Genomic DNA, 17,753 nt, shown 5'->3' with positions numbered 1-17,753 from the left:
CGTATTCTGGATGACCAAGACGCAAACCAGCTGCTCTGTCGAGTTAAGCTATCAGAGTGCAAGACATAGGAAGCACGTTAGTGCATTTGTCCCCATTTTATTTAATTAGCAGAGGGCAATTTTAGACTGCCTGTACTTTTGATTGCTCGGAGGGCTGGTTGCTTGCTGTGATTTTCAGCTGGTGGTCGAATTTTGAACACGGTGTTTGATCCCACCAGCCCGCCCTATTCAAGGTAGTACTACAAAAACATCTCATCTCAAATCTTTTATCTTGCTAAGTCATAAGCACTGGGGTCCTAACTCAATGCAGTCTCCCCAGTCCCCCGTTTGACTCAGAAACTGGTGCCAATGTGGAGTGTGTGTGGGGGGGGTGTTGAGTAAGGAGAGGAAGGGATCAGATCATTGCTAAAAACCAAGCTTTGGGTTAGCCCTTGTTTCTTTCTCTCTGTGTACATCCTTTTAACATGTCACTTTTACAAAATTTTGCAAGAGCTGTGTCCAAAATTTATACTGTGACAAGATGACCTGTGTTGCCTTTTTGGTCACCCGCCCCAGTGATAACTGTTGATGGGCAATTCTATGCGGTCTCTTGGTCTCTCTTTTCACAGTTCTTTATATTTAAATGGGATGAACTGGACAATCCTTCCAACAGAGGATTTGTAACGTAGGACAAATGACCACCCTGATCAGGCTCCCCATCCCCATGCTAAGAGATCTAAGCCAGGGGTCGGCAAGGTTTACCTCACCTAGGCCGGTTCACCCCAGTGGGCGGCTCGTGGGCCGGTTTAACGACCCCCCCATGGGCCGCTTGTGGCCCATGGGCCTTAGGTTGCCTACCCCTGATCTAAGCATTGAAATAGCCAGGCCCATCAGTCTGTTAAGTTATGTCAGGCATGTCCAACTGGTCATTCGCAGGTGTGCCGCTTACCGTTTGCAGGAAGATCATCTCTCCCCATCAACAAACAAAAAACAACTGTGGTCACTCCCTCCCCCAAAAAAGCTCGACTACTCTTGACAATGACAATGGGTAGATCACTGCCATTTTTTTAATACTGGGAGTAGATCGCAATGGCTTGGGAGTTGGACGTGGCTGGGTTATCTGACTCGTTTAATGATCCCCTTGAGAGTGCGGCATTGAGCAGACAGGTAGGAAAAATTAGTTTTGAGGCAGATACTTCCAAGGGCCACCTCATATTTATTCTCGTCATCTGTTGGGGACAAATCTTTTGGAATGGTAGACAGAAAATTAGGGGTTTGTTTCTACTCCTCATCCCCTGGTCAGCACAGAAATAAAAATGCATTATGGTCATACAACCCAAACAAAGATGTGCCTGTATACCTTATTGTCTCAATTCTTTTGAACTGCTTCTTCTGAATTCATCGTGGACAAAAATGGAGGGGTTTTTGTGCACCTTGTGCCAAGCTGAGGCAATATTGAATCAGTCTTAGGAAATCACGTTAACAAGTGCAGGTGACCCTCCCAGCCACAGTAAGAATACACACACACACACACACACACACACACACACACACACAGAGAGAGAGAGAGAGAGAGAGAGAGAGAGAGAGACATTAACACAGCAACATGGACTGATTTTGACAATAACAACTTGTGTCACTTCAGGGCTGATTAGATTTTCTGGTAATTTTGAGAGATACAGGAAAGGAGGATTTCGAGTGGTCTAATTTGATGGCTTTGCCTATTAGAAAGAGAAGGGGGGGAATTGCCTTCGTGTCTGGAATCTTGAACAGGGAGTGCATCACACTGCAACATGGTTGTTGTGTGTCCCAGTTGCTGCTTTTGTTCAGTTTTTCAGCCAAGGTTGGCTCTCAAGGAGGCTTTCCAAAAGGCAATATAATCAGGGATGTGGGGAGGTGTTGATGGCAGCCCCCTCCTTAGTCAATGTAATTCAGATTCCAGCAACTGGTAGAGAGTTGGATGAAACCGTAAATTTTGGTCTTCTCCGTTTGTCATTTCCCCCGTCTCACATTCAGTTTTCCGCATTTCTGCAGCTGTTTGCAATTCTTGAAAATGCACCAGCATTCTAGTGTGAATTTCCCTTAATGAACACCTTTGGGCTAATATACGCTTTTTGGGAACAGATTTCTCCCTGAGATAACGTATTCTAGCATTGTTTTATTTTATTAACCTTGAAAAGGTTAATTGAGACACAGTGATTTATTGGATCAATATTTGTTTGCATTAAAGAGCAGCGTTCTTCGCAAGACTCCGTCCTCACTCCGCAAACTCCAGCCAGAATCTTCACCTTTTAGAGGTCTATTTCCCTCACTGGGCCAGCAAAGGGTACTGCTAATTATTCTCCAATGTTTGCTAGCAAATGCAAAGTGAGATATTCTTCCTCTGAAGAATCAGCCTTTATTAGCTTAACCACACTGTTTTGCGAGGCCATTTGAATAATGATGGGGGCTGGTCCATCCTTCAATTCATAGATTAAAAGGAGTGTGGGAAAGAATACTGATTAAGGGAAGTCTGCACATTTTGGTTCTCACATCCTTGGGGAATCAATGGGCCAGTTGACACATTGCCGGGTCTAAGAAAGAACACAACAGCTTCATAGCTCAGATATGGAGCATGTGATTTACACGGAGAAGGTCACAGGGTCAGTTTGCATCTCCAGTTCAAAGAAGAGTCAGGTAGCAGGTGGGGTGGAAGGACCCTGGATAGCTGCTGCCAGTCAGAGTAGACAATACTGAGCAAAATCGACCCCACATAAAGGTAAAGGTAAAGGGACCCCTGACCATTAGGTCCAGTCGTGTCCGACTCTGGGGTTGCGGCGCTCATCTCGCGTTACTGGCCAAGGGAGCCGGCATATAGCTTCCGGGTCATTTGGCCAGCATGACAAAGCCGCTTCTGGCGAACCAGAGCAGCGCACGGAAACGCCGTTTACCTTCCCACCAGAGTGGTACCTATTTATCTACTTGCACTTTGACGTGCTTTCAAACTGCTAGGTGGGCAGGAGCAGGGACTGAGCAACGGGAGCTCACCCCTTCGCGGGGATTCAAACCTCCAACCTTCTGATCAGCAAGCCCTAGGTTCTGTGGTTTAACCCACAGCGCCAGTAAAATAATGTAAGTTTTACCACCCATCTCCCCCTTTTCTTCTTCCCCAGTTATTTTGTGTACAGCACTGTCTCACATTAAATGTAACTCATCTATAGGGAAAAAACCTCTAAAACCTGAAAAACAGACAATGCACGTACTTTTGTAAACTAAGAAAAATCTTTAATAAAAATAATATTTTAAAAAATAATAATACTGAGCTAGATGGGACAAGATAGCTTTAGTGCAAAATGGCTGAATTAGAACCGATCAGGAAATTACATAATGTTGGTTTAGGCCTGAATCAAGATAATGGTGCTGGTGCTTAGGGCGTTGGAGCAAGCATTGGTCAGAGATGGTTCTCACTGTCGATGTCAAGGATTGAAGCTTGGTCCTTCTGTATGCTCCTGTGCGTGCCTGGGGGCTTTGGGTACATTAATGAGCTAGGTCCCTGTCTAGGGGACTTCTCTGGGGCTTGCTACATATACTTAGAGACTCTGTTATAGTGACACGTGGATTCCTTGATAGTTCTGGAGGACTTGGAACAGATGCAAACATGCTTAACATCCCTGAGAAGGAAACGTGTAGTGTGGACTCTGGCATACATGCGCTTCATACATGTGCACTTGCCTTATACTAAGCCAGATCACTAAACACATGGGCCAGTGTTGTCTACTACTCTGACTGGAAGTGGCTCCAAACAGAGCTGAGTCAAAATTCTGCAGGTTGTTTTTTTTCCCCTCTTGAGAAAATTTCACTGGTGGAATCCAGCAGAAGGGTTCTTCCAAGTTCTCCGTCCACAAACTGAGTACGTTTCCAAGCAACATTCAAAGTGTTGGTGCTGACCTAAAGCCCTCCAGTATAATAATAATAATAATAATAATAATAATAATAATAATAATAATAATAATAATAATAATAATTTATTTGTACTCCGCCCATCTGGCTGAGTTTCCCCAGCCACTCTGGGTGGCTCCCAATCAAGTGTTAAAAAGAATATAGCATTAAATATACCTGAAGGAGCGTCTCCACCCCCATCGTTCAGCCCGGACACTGAGGTCCAGCTCCGAGGGCTTTCTGGTGGTTCCCTCATTGCGAGAAGTGAAGTTACAGTGAACCAGGCAGAGGGCCTTCTCGGTAGTATGTGGAACGCTCTCCCATCAGATGTCAAGGAAATGAACAACTACCTGACTTTCAGAAGACATCTGATGGCAGCCCTGTATTGGGAAGTTTTAATGTTTGATGTTTTATTATGTTTCTGTATCTGTTGGAAGCTGCCCGGAGTGGCTAGGCAGGGTACAATTATTATTATTATTATTATTATTATTATTATTATTATTATTATTAAACAGGCTGGAGAATTTCAAGAGGCACAGCTACTGTTTCAGATAACCACCTTCCCCAGCCCTGTTTGGAGATGCTTAAGATCGGGACTTTATATGTACAAATGTGCTCTACCACTAAGCTATGACCCCTGTTCCTATTTTTGTGTGTGCAAGGAAGATCATAGCATTTGAACCCATGCCTTATATTGAATCAGACCATTGGTCCATCCATCTAGCCCAGTATTGTCCACTGTGGTTTGCCACTGCCTGGAACTCATGAAAGAGGCCACTCACCTCCCCCCCCCCCCAGATTTCATTCCAACTGGAGATGCAAGGGACCAAAGCCAGAGACTTGGTGCAAGCAAAAGGGTTGGCGTTCTGCCACTTGGTCTATCCCCCACCCCCCACCCCATCCCAATTTCCAATAGCTCCTCTTTCTTTAAAATTATTCAGGGAAATGTGTTTGTTTCAGAATTTCTAATTCGGCGCCTCCACTGCAGCGCTGTGATAGATTGTTATTTTCCGTGCACGATAATTACTATTTCCACTGGCGCTGACATGCCTTCCCTATGAATAAAATTATGCATCTCAGCAGGAGCTGCATTTCAAATCAATAGCGGTGATGAAACACGTACAGTTTGTTCCATCTGAAAACATGCCAGCCCACCTGTATAAATTGAGCGCTTTGTAATCTGCTGGATACATGGGTGGCTTTTTCGAAAGGGCAGTGCAGTGCTGTTGATGAATAAACCTTTTCGTCCACATCTTCCAGGAAAGGCCCTTACTCAGATTATGATTCCTTGTGAGAGAAGGGGCTGGTTCTTGAGATCAGCAGTGGGCAATCCAAGGCCCTCCAGGGATTGGGAATCTCATGCTTACCAACTGAGATATCCTTTCATTGGATTCTGCTGCTCAGCAGGTTTCATGGAAGCAGAAATAGGAGAGTTTAGGCAGGGGCGGAGCTACCTGCCCCGGCACCTGTGGCTGCATGGTGAGCATGGGGGCACGTTGCTAGCCACCCACGTGGCAAGCGTCCCTAGCCACCTGCCACCTGCACAGAGAGCGTCGGGAGGGGTGCTGCTAGCCACCTGTTCCTAGTGGCCTGCCGCCCGCGCAGTGAGCGTGGGGTGGGGTTGAGAAGAAGAAGAAGAAGAGTTTGGATTTGATATCCCGCTTTTCACTACCCGAAGGAGTCTCAAAGCGGCTAACATTCTCCTTTCCCTTCCTCCCCCACAACAAACACTCTGTGAGGTGAGTGGGGCTGAGAGACTTCAAAGAAGCGTGACTAGCCCAAGGTCACCCAGCAGCTGCATGTGGAAGAGCGGAGACGCGAACCCGGTTCACCAGATTACGAGTCTACCGCTCCTAACCACTATACCACACTGGCTCTCCCTTTCTGAGGGTGGCGTGGCAATGTCACCTGCCCTCACGGCTGACACCCGGTGCGCACCGCAACCCCCACACCTGCCTTCCTCCACCAGTGAGTTTAGGAAGGCTGATTTTGACCTTTGTTGCCTAGAAGCGGATTAGGCAACCAGCATCCACCTCTGAACTGCACTGAATGGGGGAGAATGCTTCAGAAAGGGACCCTGAAATTGGTGTCATGGGGCCCCGCTTTCACACTGTTCATATATTTTATTTATCGATTGCAGTGATATCCTACTTTTTCTCCAAGGAGCTCAAGGTAGCGTACATAGTTCTCTTCCACCCCATTTTATATTCACAACAATCCTGTGATGTAGGCTAGTGAGCTTCATGGCCGAGTGGAAGATTTGAACCCTGGTCTCCCAGGTCCTAGTCTGATGCACTAACCATGCCAGCCATCCCCACCCCAGACGCATGTTTTGGTTTGGGAGTTGCATCACAAAATTCTGAAAAGTGCAGATTTTTGAAGGACAGCAGCATTTCAGTGCAGTTCACGTCTTGTTTTTGGAAGCAGAAATTAGGAAGGTTTGAATTAAGCTGCAACCCAAAATAGATTTCTTCCCCCATCTTCACTACTCATGGCTTAACTTGCAGACATGAATTGTGCTGAGGTAACCCAAGGCTTGTTCAAGTGAAATTACCACGTAGAAACAAAAGCTGACTGGCGTGTGACGGTCAGTAATCACACAGTTCAAAGATGGAGTTAACTCTTTATTAGCAAAAACATGAGCTCCACAGAATTGGCTGAGTGTCAGGCCTAATGAGCAGGGCAACTCATTCCCGGCAGTCTTCCTCCATGAAAACCAGTTGTTGAGGCTGAAAGTCCCTGCCTCCCCACCAGGGCTTTTCCCAAGCAATCAGGGACTGCGCCTGTGTGCAGCCAACCTCTCCTCCGTCCCTTTCATGCCACTTCTTGTTCTGGGAGCAGGGAGGGGAGCTTGTTGCAGCAGGAGGGGGCAACACCTGTGACTTGTCATCTGCCTGACTCATCTCTTCCTCTTGGGCTCCCACATCCCACTCTCCCACTTCACCTTCTGCCTCTGATTCTGGATTTCTCTCTGGCACAGACTCTTGTAGCTCACTACGTTTTGCTACCTGTTCAGCTTCTGACACCTCCTCTTCCCCGTCCTCTCCCTCTTTCTCCCTCTGCCCACTGTTTGTCATCCCACCACCAATCCCCTGGCTCTGAGCCTTCTTCCCTTGGAGTTTCCCCAGCTGATTCCTCCCACCATTCCTCTGTGTCCAACCAGTCCATGACAGCTGCCTTATATTGATTCAGATCATTGATCCACCTAGCTCAGCGGCACTCCAGGGTGTCAGGCAGAGGTCTCTCCCATCCCTACTTGGAGATGCCAGGGATCAAACCGGGGACCTTCTGCAGGGAAGGCAGATGCCCTAGCACTGAGCCACAAAGCTTGTGTGGCTTTAAACCTGCCCCTGAGTTGACCCTGTTGGGTTCGGAAATTCAGAGAGTGGTAGGAGCCAGCTGATGCAATGCTTATTATAAGCTTCCAGGAGCTGGTCTCTCCTCCTCTCTTCTTCCACATAATAACAGTAATCAAGCACAGCTTAGCTCATCCCGACAAATTCAGCCATTGCTCACAGGAGATGCAGAGTTTCTGTAATGACTCCTATCACCAGCAGACTGATCCAAATGATTAACGATGGAGTCATAGCAGGGTTTCCATTCAAAAGGAAGGATTTCCAGGAATTTTGTTTTTTTTAAAAAAGCAAAAGGGGAGACTTTAGATGTATTGAATACCATGCAGGATCCTAGGCATTGCACCGTAACATTGAAACAGACAAGGGGGAATGTCTGCAAACAGGAACGTTTACCTCTTCTTCCCTGGGGAGCCTTTCCCCCTTGCAAAAGTGTTGTTGATATTGCAAGCAGGTTGTTGGCAACAGGCTCTCCCACCTTATTTTGTTACTTACTCGAAACAAAATAGGAAATTCTTTCCAGTAGCACCTTAGAGACCAACTGAGTTTGTTCTTGGTATGAGCTTTCGTGTGCATTGTTTCGACTATGGCAGACCAACACGGCTACCCACCTGTAACTTATTACTTACTGTATTTACTAAATTTATATAGGGTCGTAGAATTCTAGAGGAGTAGTGAGAGGCACCAACTGAGGAACCCCCATGGGAGAGCTGTCCACCTTCCTTTTTTTGCATTGGGAAACAGCCATAGCTGTCAACTTTCCCCTTTTTTTGCAATGGGAAACGGCGCTGGAATAAGAGAAAAGGGAAAGTTGACAGCTATGGTGGTCAGAAGGCGAAGACTGTAGGAGGAGGAGGTGTCTGAAGCTGAAGAGGTAACAGGGTTTAGTGAGCACGGAGAGTCTGTGACAGAGAGAAGTCCAGAATCAGAAGCGGAAGCAGGAGAGGAGGGGGCCAAGAGGCAGCGATGGTGAAGAAGCCAGGGGGTCTCCCCCTCCTGCTGCGACAAGCTACCCTCCCTGCCAGCCTTCTCCTTATGACCATCCATTGTCACCCCACCACCCCTCCCCGGGCTCTGAGCCTTCTTCCCTTGGGGTTTCCCCAGCTGGTGCCACCCACCATTCCTCTGCGTGCAGCCATTCCCATGAAACCAACCGAGATTGCCGTGGCATCAAAACCTTCCTCCTCCATTGGCATGGTACGGATCCAGGCACCCTCTGTCCCCCCTCTGCTTGTTTCATGTTTTTAAAGGCAAGGCTAAAGATGTGGATAATGTCAGAAATCGTTTTGCCCTTATTGTGGATGCAGCATTTCTCAGAGGGTAATTAAAGGGGAAAGGGATTAATGTTGATGATGCAATAGTCAAGTTGTCTGCATATATTTTGAAGCTGTTTGCTGGTGCAAATGCACTGGTTTGCTGTACAGAATTTTGTTTTGGAAACGATTGGATATCTGTTGCCAAATGATACAATTATATTATCACTCAATTGTTTCTAATGAATAGTTCCAGAGCTAGGTTTGGAAGTGGTTTAAAATTTACTGACAGCAATGATACAGTGGTACCTCGGGTTACAGACGCTTCAGGTTACAGACTCCACTAACCCAGAAATAGTACCTCGGGTTAAGAACTTTGCTTCAGGATGAGAACAGAAATCCTGCTCCAGCGGCAGCGGGAAGCCCCATTAGCTAAAGTGGTACCTCAGGTTAAAAACAGTTTCAGGTTAAGAATGGACCTCCAGAACGAATTAAGTTCTTAACCCGAGGTACCACTGTAATAATAATTGCTAAAGCGCTGTAGAAAAACTCACTACAGTACCATCAATTTTAAATCAATTTAAAAGGATCTGGAAGATATTTTACATAACTTGCTGTCCTTTAAACATTCTTCCATCATTGTAACATCACCTTGCTTTCCTCGATATAGCTCTTGGGAATTCAAAAGATGTTTGGGGCTAAATTAATACGATTTGGTTTTGCTTGGCAAGTGAAATGTGTGTGAAATGGCAAAGAAATCGTTAAACATGATTGCCAAGTACTTTCAGTTATATATAAATATCATTATCATTTTTTGCTGCCTTTATTATTTAGCATTACCTGGCATTTTCAGACGGTAAAATTAAAATCCTTCGGTTTTCCTCAAGCAGTTAAGTGCTTCTTCATCAGATGTAGTGGAGACCTACCAAGCGAAATGTTGTCCTGCCATGGAAATAATAATGTATTTGCGTTCCTCTCACCCAGAAACAGACCCCCCTCACTGAAGAAATTTGCAAAAAAAAAACCAAAAAACCAAACAAGTTTCATCCCTTAAAAATGACACACCCCAATTGATTGGCACACTGCAACAATTTGTTTATTTTTTGCTGTTCCCACTTGCTATATGCATTTCTCATGCCATTTCCCTGGATGCTTTTATTTATTTATTTATTTTAACTGCATTCTTGTTCTGCCGCTGGGCTTGGTACACTTTGATTGAAAATGAAATGCACCTCACCCCAGAGAGCATCGTTTCACCGAGGAACTGCAAAGCTGAGCTGGATTCCTGTCTCTTGCGAGGGGCACTTAAGTGCATAGAAAGAAACCCTGGAGTGTTTTTGCTGTGCTTAACAATGCCCAGAGGAACAGAGGCATGGCTAGAATAGTGAGGAGGTGGTTCTGGTGGAAGAGTTCCTCCTCTCAGACAAAACAAGTGGAAACTGAACCCACGTAACCGCAATGTTATCTGTTTTTATAGTAAATAAGTGTTCTGGGATAATAGCCTGAGACAGAGCAATTGGGAGAGGCAGGAGCCTAGATGTGGGTGGATAAACGGATAAACTACTGTTTGTGCTTACTTGGATAAATTAGTTTACAGTGAGGAAAAGAGAGAGGATTGTAACAATGAACTGAGTGGGGAAGACTGAAAGCACCATAAATGCTTTCTAAGGAAAGGAGTTGCCTTATGCTGCATTGGCCCACCTAGGCCAACACAGTTGGTGGCAGTCAAGCAGAGGCCATTGTGGATTTGATGAGGAAAGCCCTATAGCTCAGGGGTAGAGCATCTGCTTTGCATTCAGAAGCTCCCAGGTTCAATCCCGAGCATCTGCAGGCAGGGCGGCTGGCAGGGAACTCTGTGTGAAGTCTGACAAGCTGCTGCCAGCTAGTGTCAGGTAGTGAGGTATATGTATGGTCCAACAGTCTGCCTCAGAATAAGGCAGCATTCTAGGTTTCTGTGCCAACCTTGCTGACTGGTATCTTTCTTTCTTATAGATGCCATGGGTCAAACTCAGCCTGCAAGGTCTATATTTGATGGCCTGGTTTGAACACCATGGTCAACCGTAGTTTAGCATGACCAGAACAGCCCACCATGAGCCTAGGGCTCACAAACTCTCCATCCTCCTCCAGCACAGCTTCAAGGAGGAGTATGGCACCATTTCTTTCCGGTTTAGATTAGCTGTAGCCGGCCGTGTCATTCGAACCCAGCCAACTGGTTAATGTTAATTATGGAGCTTATTTGAGAATTTAAATTCACACCTTGGCCTATTAACCTGCCCTGTTTAAGGAAAACATAGTTAATACTAACCACAGTTTAGAGTTTGGAGATGACAGCATGTTAAACTGTGGTTACTCAGAAGCAGATGTTTTCAATCTTGGTGGCAGCAAAAGAGCAGGGCAAGGGTATGTGCACAGCCAGTGGTTTGCTGTGATTCATCCTCACCATGCTAAACTATGGTTTGGTGTGATGTCTGAACGCAGCCTACGGAGGAGGCCCAAATGGATTGTTTCTGTGAATGTACAGTGGTACCTTGGGTTAAGAACTTAATTCGTTCTGGAGGTCTGTTCTTAATATGAAACTGTTCTTAACCTGAAGCACCACTTTAGCTAATGGGGCCTCCTGCTACCGCTGTGCCGCTAGAGCACGATTTCTGTTCTTATCCTGAAGCAAAGTTCTTAACTTGAAGCATTATTTCTGGGTTAGCAGTCTGTAACCTGAAGCGTCTGTAACCTGAGGTACCACCGTACAGTCAACAGCAACCTGAGTCTCCTCCAGTGGACGCCTGGTAAAGGAGACATGTGATACGATATAATGGTGTTCCACCTTTCTTTCCACCCATTTAAAAAGAAAAGCAGCAACCAATGAATTGAAGTTGCAGTGAAGAAATGTGGGGAATCATTCCATGAGATCTGGAGGGCGCCCCATTGGCTGGATCTGGCCTATACCCTGAGTATTACAACAACCTCAGCCCCACACGCGTATATAGCACTGGATGTCAGGAGAACAAAATAAACAGACTTCCCTGAAATGTGTTGCATTTGAGGTGAGATACAAAATGCCTGTCGATATTGGCCCATTCTCACATCCCCAACTGAACGACACATGTGCGATTGAACATGAACCCATCGCAGACACCGCTTCTTGGTTTTGAAAGCCGTAGGCATGGCAATTAAACCCGTGGAAGGGCAGAAATAAGGTATCCATGCATATTACTTGCTTGTGTGGGACCCAAAAGATTGGATACCTACTGGAGTGTCCCAGAAACTGGGTTTGGTGAAGGGTCCACCAGTGGCTATTAGCCATGGCAACTTAGCACAACCTCCACATCCGGAAGCTGTTCATTGAGGGTGGCAATCTCTCCCAGGTTTGATTTGTGGACCCACGGGTATCTAGCCAGATACTACGCTAGATTGGATTTACCATTAGCCCCCCCCCCAAATGCTAATTAGAGATAAATCTGTAAAATAAGCAGCATGTAAAGCAGGAAGAAATGGAAATACCTGAGAGAGTGGGAAGCCAGGTTTTTTTTGGGGGGGGGAGGGGGTGTATTAAATTAGTTTTAATTGGAGTTGACGTGTTATAAATTTGAAAAATGAATAAAAATTAATTGGCAAAAAAAAGGATTTACCATTAGCCCAATCCCACTTCTTATGAGTTAAACCCAGCTATTCCGAGAATATGACATTTGCATTTAAATAGAAGCAAGAAATGTACCCTCCCAAGCCAGCTGTGTTTCTAATTCTGGTTCGCTTTTTTGGATAATAGTAGCAATGTTTTCCTATTAAGCTCAGCTTCTCTTTTATCTTCCTGGCATAATGTTTATGTCATGGCTTATGATGCCTCCCCAGACTCTGATGGCGCACCTGACCTGCAAAGTCGCTATTTCAGCGTTTCATATAGTTAATTACAGGATGAGTTGATGTAGGAGGGAAAGGGTAGCTATGAGCAGCCTCAAAGCAAGCCACAGCTGGTTTTGTTGAAACCTAAATGGGGTATTTGGAAAGCGCCCAACTTTCAATTGCTCATAGCAGGGATAGCCGGCGGGACGCCCTCCAGATGTTAATAGACTACAGCTTCCATCATCCTTGACTATTGACCATGCTGTCTGCAGCTGATGGAAGTAGGTGTCCAAAATCTGGAAGCTACCGCATTGGCTACCACTGGCTTACACAGAGGAGATATCAGGTCCATAGATTTGCTGCCAGCTACTATCTCCTGCAAAGCCAGTACAGTGGTACCTCGGGTTACAAACACTTCAGGTTACAGACTCCGCTAACCCAGAAGTAGTACCTCGGGTTAAGAACTTTACCTCAGGATGGGAACAGAAATTGTGCGCCAGCGGCACGGCAGCAGCAGGAGGCCCGATTAGCTAAAGTGGTACCTCAGGTTAAGAACGGTTTCAGGTTATGAACGGACCTCCGGAATGAATTAAGTTCGGAACCAGAGGTACCACTGTATTGAGCTGCTGGTGTTCTCACATTCTCCATTTCTGCAAAGGGTAAACATTAGGGTTGGGCGATGTCTGTTTTTCAACATCGTGATACATCACTGGCTAAACATTGCAATATACTGATACAGGTGAAACTCGAAAAATTAGAATATTGTGGAAAAGGTTCGTTTCTTTCAGTAATTCAACTTAAAAGGTGAAACTAATATATGAGAAAGACTCATGACACGCAAAGCGAGATATGTCAAGCCTTTATTTGTTATAATTGTGATGATTATGGCGTACAGCTGATGAGAACCTCAAATTAACAATTTTCATCAGCTGTACACCATAATCATCACAATTATAACAAACAAAGGCTTGACATATCTCACGTTGCATGTCGTGAGTCTATCTCATATATTAAACTCCAGTAGCTAATGAAAACAATTGCTTACATAAATGGACTTTTCCACGATATTCTAATTTTTCGAGTTTCACCTGTACAGTGTATCAGAATGGAGCTATGTAGAGGCATTGGTTGGCTTCACGGTTTTACCCACATTGTGATTTTTGCATAGCGCATGCACACACACACATGTACGCGTCATTATTCACAATATATTTCCAGCTCAAAAATTATGAAACTGATATCACAATATGGATTTCAGGCTGGTTTTGGATGAAATATTGATACATCTCGCCCAGCCCTAGTAAGCATGATGAAATAGGAAAACAGAAACACCAGGGGAGGGGAGGGGGGAAGTCTATATTGTTGGTTGTTGTTTTTGAAAAGTATTGAATTTATAAAATATTGTGATTATAAAATTTGAAAATTATATATATATATATATATATATATATATATATATATATATATATATATGAAAACAGAAACACCAACCTGTTTGATAGAGCAGAAACATTTCAGACATAGCTATCAGTATGTGCAATTTCTTTCCAAATCAGCATATGAATCTAAGCTTCTAAGGTAAAGCCATTTGCTTTCTTGAAAGTAGTATATTTTTGTCCAAAATCTTCTTTGGTCTCAAAAAGCCTTCGCCATCAGTACTCGCAAGGCCTTTTCAAACTGTTTTGAATTGATTTTAAGGCATTGACTTGTTATTCCTCTCCCCCCACCCCTGCCCTTGCTGTTTTTGAACAGGTTCCAGAACCTTCTTTGGTCCCGAAAAGCCTTTGTGGACAGTGTTAAAGTCTACAACCAGAGCTACATCTATATGCCAGCCTTCTCCATGAAAGCGGGGACAGAGCCCTCTCTCAGGGTCTACTACACCCTAGCAGATGTTGGCGCCAGGCAAAAGGTGATTTTCGCCAACCCAAACTTCTTGCGCAACATCGGAAAGTTCTGGAAGAACAAAGGAATCCATGGAAAGCGGCTTTCGACTGGCCTCTTCCTGGTCAGTGCAGCCCTGGGTTTGTGTGAAGAAGTAACGATTTATGGGTTCTGGCCCTTTTCGATGGACCTGCATGGGAAGTTTATCAGTCACCACTACTACGATAACATCTTGCCGGATTCGTGGTTTCACGCTATGCCGGAGGAATTCCTACAGCTGTGGTTTCTCCACAAGAGTGGCGTGTTGCGAATGCAGCTGGAACATTGTGAAGCCTGAGAACCTGGGAGAAGGTCTGAGGGAGTTTGTGTGTCTCGCCAAATGAACAAACTGGGGAAATGTTGCGGGGAGGGGACACGACTCGAAACCCAACCTTAAAATGGGATTTGCATGGAATGCTACAATAACAGTTGCTCCATTGAAGATGGACAGAGGAATCGAAGTCCTCACATGCAGTGTTTCACGAGGTGATTGGTTGTTAACTCAGCAAAATGGCGGGATTTGACTGGGTGTTGCCAATGTTGCGATTCGAGAGCATCAAGCGGTTTGAAGAGGGGTAGGGGGTTACAAAGGGCTTTTGCTGAGTATTTCATATTGCTCAGATTTAAGACTGAAAACCCATTCAACTGGGGATATGGTTTCTTTTTGGTTTCCTTTTTGGTTTTGTTTCCAAAGCTGGATTTTGAAAGGTGCCTGGAGTCACTCATTCCTGTTTCTTTCAGGGAGTATTGAACAAGTCATAGGACAGTGCCAATTTTTCTCTCCTTTTCTGTTTTTGTTTTTAAAGAAAATGACAGGTTACTCCTTTCAATAGCAGTATTATCCAGTCCTTGTAGCATAAACTGGGAAACGTTTTTTTTAAAAGAAATGTGAATGTTTTTTAAGCAAAATATTTATTTTTTGATGAAACAATTGCCCGGTCTTTCCACACAGGCCTATTTGCTGTAGAGTAACAGTTCCTGTTGAGCAGTCCAGATTGCTGTCGGTCATAAAACCCAAACCTACTTGATCCCGCGGTGCAGAACTGGGCACAATTCTGAGCTGGCCTCGCATTGTCAAAATGCCGAGTACCTGCACATGTGATAAGCAAGAATCTGGCCTGGTTGATAGACCCTGGGCAGTCAGTTCCTGTTTTTGTAGACACTTAACTGAAAGCCAATTTTGCAATGCCTGAAAGTTGCATGCTGGGTTTCCAGTGTGGGCTTCATCCGACATTCCTTTTGCATTCCAGGCCCACCAAGAAGGTGGTGGTTTGCACTTAAGAGTCAGAGCAGCTGTTCAGACTTTGGGGAGGAGCCATAGGTTCAATCTCCCAGGATCAATCTCTCCGAAATAGAGGGTCCTAGGTCGCAGTAGGAAAGGACCTTCTTGTGTGAAACCCGCAATGGTGGCCTGGCCATGTATAATGCGTACAAACTTCACTTTGCAATTGTAACTTTCTTTAATTCATGTCAATGCCATCTTATTCTGACCACCTTTTTGTGCTTAACCCAAACATCAGCCATCTCATTCCTTCTCCCTGGCCACCCCCAGCAAAATGACAAGAGCTGATCGATTCAGTTTGAAACTATATATGTGAACTTTGTAGCGGCAGTGAGGAGCCGTAAGCCAAGACTGGATGGTTTTCTCATTGCAACACTTTGCCTAAGTGTCAGATGGGCGCAAGCTGCCGATGATGTCACCTGCATATTTCCAGCCCTTGATTACCTGCCATTCATTTCATCGGCGCTTGCAAAGGGGAAGCGTTTCGGTGATTTTCTTCATATTGGAAAACAGCCACATCTAGGGTTCATCAAACTAATAAGACCCTGAGCGGACGGTTAGACGAAGCTAAGGGCTTATTCCCAGAAACGCATGTAAGTCAGGTGCTCAGCAGGGCAAGAAAATTGCTCCCCAAAATTCCCAGTTTTTCGCCTGCAAATTATGGTGTTGAATACTTTCCAGTATTCTCTGGGTGCTCACATATTTTCTGAATCTCCACTGAATATTAATTAGGGAGTCAGCCTCTGATAAAGAAAAACAAAGAGCATATGCTTCCCCACCCTCACAATAAAAAATATAGCTTTATTCATGTGCAGAATTAAGCAACCACTTATTTAGTTTTACTTGATCTAAATCTGCATACATTTGCATATGAATAAAGCATTACTTTTGGATGAAAGAGTGTATTTTAAGACGGCATATGCTACAGTAGGTGCCACCTTAGAAGTGATGTCTTTATTATTTAATTTTCTTACTCCATTCCGCCAAGGAGCTCGGAAGTTCTTCTCTTCCCAACTTTCATTCTTGCGACAACCCTGTGAGGCAGGTTAGGCTGAGAGATGGGTGACTGGCCCAAGGTCACGCAGTGAGCTTTAAGGCTGAGCGGGGATTTGAACCCTGCTCTCCCAGGCATGCCTCTTCTAAGTAGTTATAACAAAAATAATTAATTTAAATTTTTTTTTAGTGTTGACCAATTAACCAGGGATGCCTTTTTAGTCAATTCAGCATCAGTTTAGCCTAACCAGTTCTTCAGTTAAAAGCTTGTGACTCTTAACACATATCTGCACTTGACTTTCCATTTGATATTTTTCAGAGTTTGATAGTTGACATGTTCAGAATGGTTGGTGGGGTTGCTGTTTTTTTTAAAGTGCTTGGCAGCATATGAGATTTCACAGAACATGCAGCTTGCCAAAATATGATGCTTGAGGAGCTACTCATGTTTCAGATGTGGAGGCAGAAACTTCTACATACAGAATGTGGGTTCAGTTTTCAGATGTGAGATTTGTACGTTCAGGATTTGAAAGAGAAATTGGGAAATTGTGAGTTCAAAATGTTTACATTCATTCCAGCTTGAGGAACAATGCTTTTTAATTACATTACTAGTTGCAGTGGCCAACATATGACAGGATAAACCTGTCATCCCCCCCGCAAGTGTGGCTCCCACTTTGGGGTAATTTTCTAATGTGAGAAGCAACAACGTGTTTCGTTTTGTGTTAATCGATATGAGCAGTTTTGCGAATATCTGGTGATAATCTGTAGTGTTACATGGTCAATAACTACTCGCTGAAATTACTCATACGGTGAAACTCAGTATGAGAACACGAGAATAATGCTGAGCCAAAATTGGGGAAATCTTAAGGGCATGTTCCCTCCTTGAAGCAGGCCTCTCTCCTTTCAGTGATTTTCAGGGAAGCTGCAAAAAAGAGTTTGGATCGTGGCTTTCCCACCAGCACCTACTAACAGCGAGGGCGATGCTGTCTGCAATTTCCTCGAAACTGGCTTATTTCACATCATCACATAGGTGAATCTGAAAAGCCATTTCAGAGAGAGGGCAAGAAGGATCACACCTCCTCTCAACTGGCTTTGCGACACAATTTGCCACATGACACGTTGATAGCAATGTGCATCCTGATTGGTTGGAAATTTCAGTCCCAAGGGGTAAGTGCTGCAGCAACAGCTGAGAGGCGTTTTGAATATCAGTGATCAGATGTG

At 44.7% G+C, this 17,753-nt stretch overlaps 1 protein-coding gene across 1 annotated transcript in view; it reads left to right on the top strand.

Annotated features, from left to right (window-relative positions):
• The window catches only part of ST8SIA1 (ST8 alpha-N-acetyl-neuraminide alpha-2,8-sialyltransferase 1), a 66,869-nt gene extending 51,731 nt beyond the window's left edge, over positions 1-15,138 (top strand). The window contains exon 5 of the mRNA XM_033162848.1: positions 14,093-15,138. Coding sequence (XP_033018739.1) covers positions 14,093-14,558 — 466 coding nt within the window. The 3' untranslated portion in view covers positions 14,559-15,138. The remainder of the gene's footprint in view (positions 1-14,092) is intronic.
• Positions 15,139-17,753: the final 2,615 nt, after the last annotated feature.

Source organism: Lacerta agilis, chromosome 10, assembly GCF_009819535.1.
Source record: "Lacerta agilis isolate rLacAgi1 chromosome 10, rLacAgi1.pri, whole genome shotgun sequence".
NCBI classification, from domain to species: Eukaryota; Metazoa; Chordata; class Lepidosauria; order Squamata; family Lacertidae; genus Lacerta; species Lacerta agilis.
The sequence above is the reverse complement of the archived record's forward strand: the minus strand, read 5'-3'. Positions and strand labels throughout refer to the sequence as shown.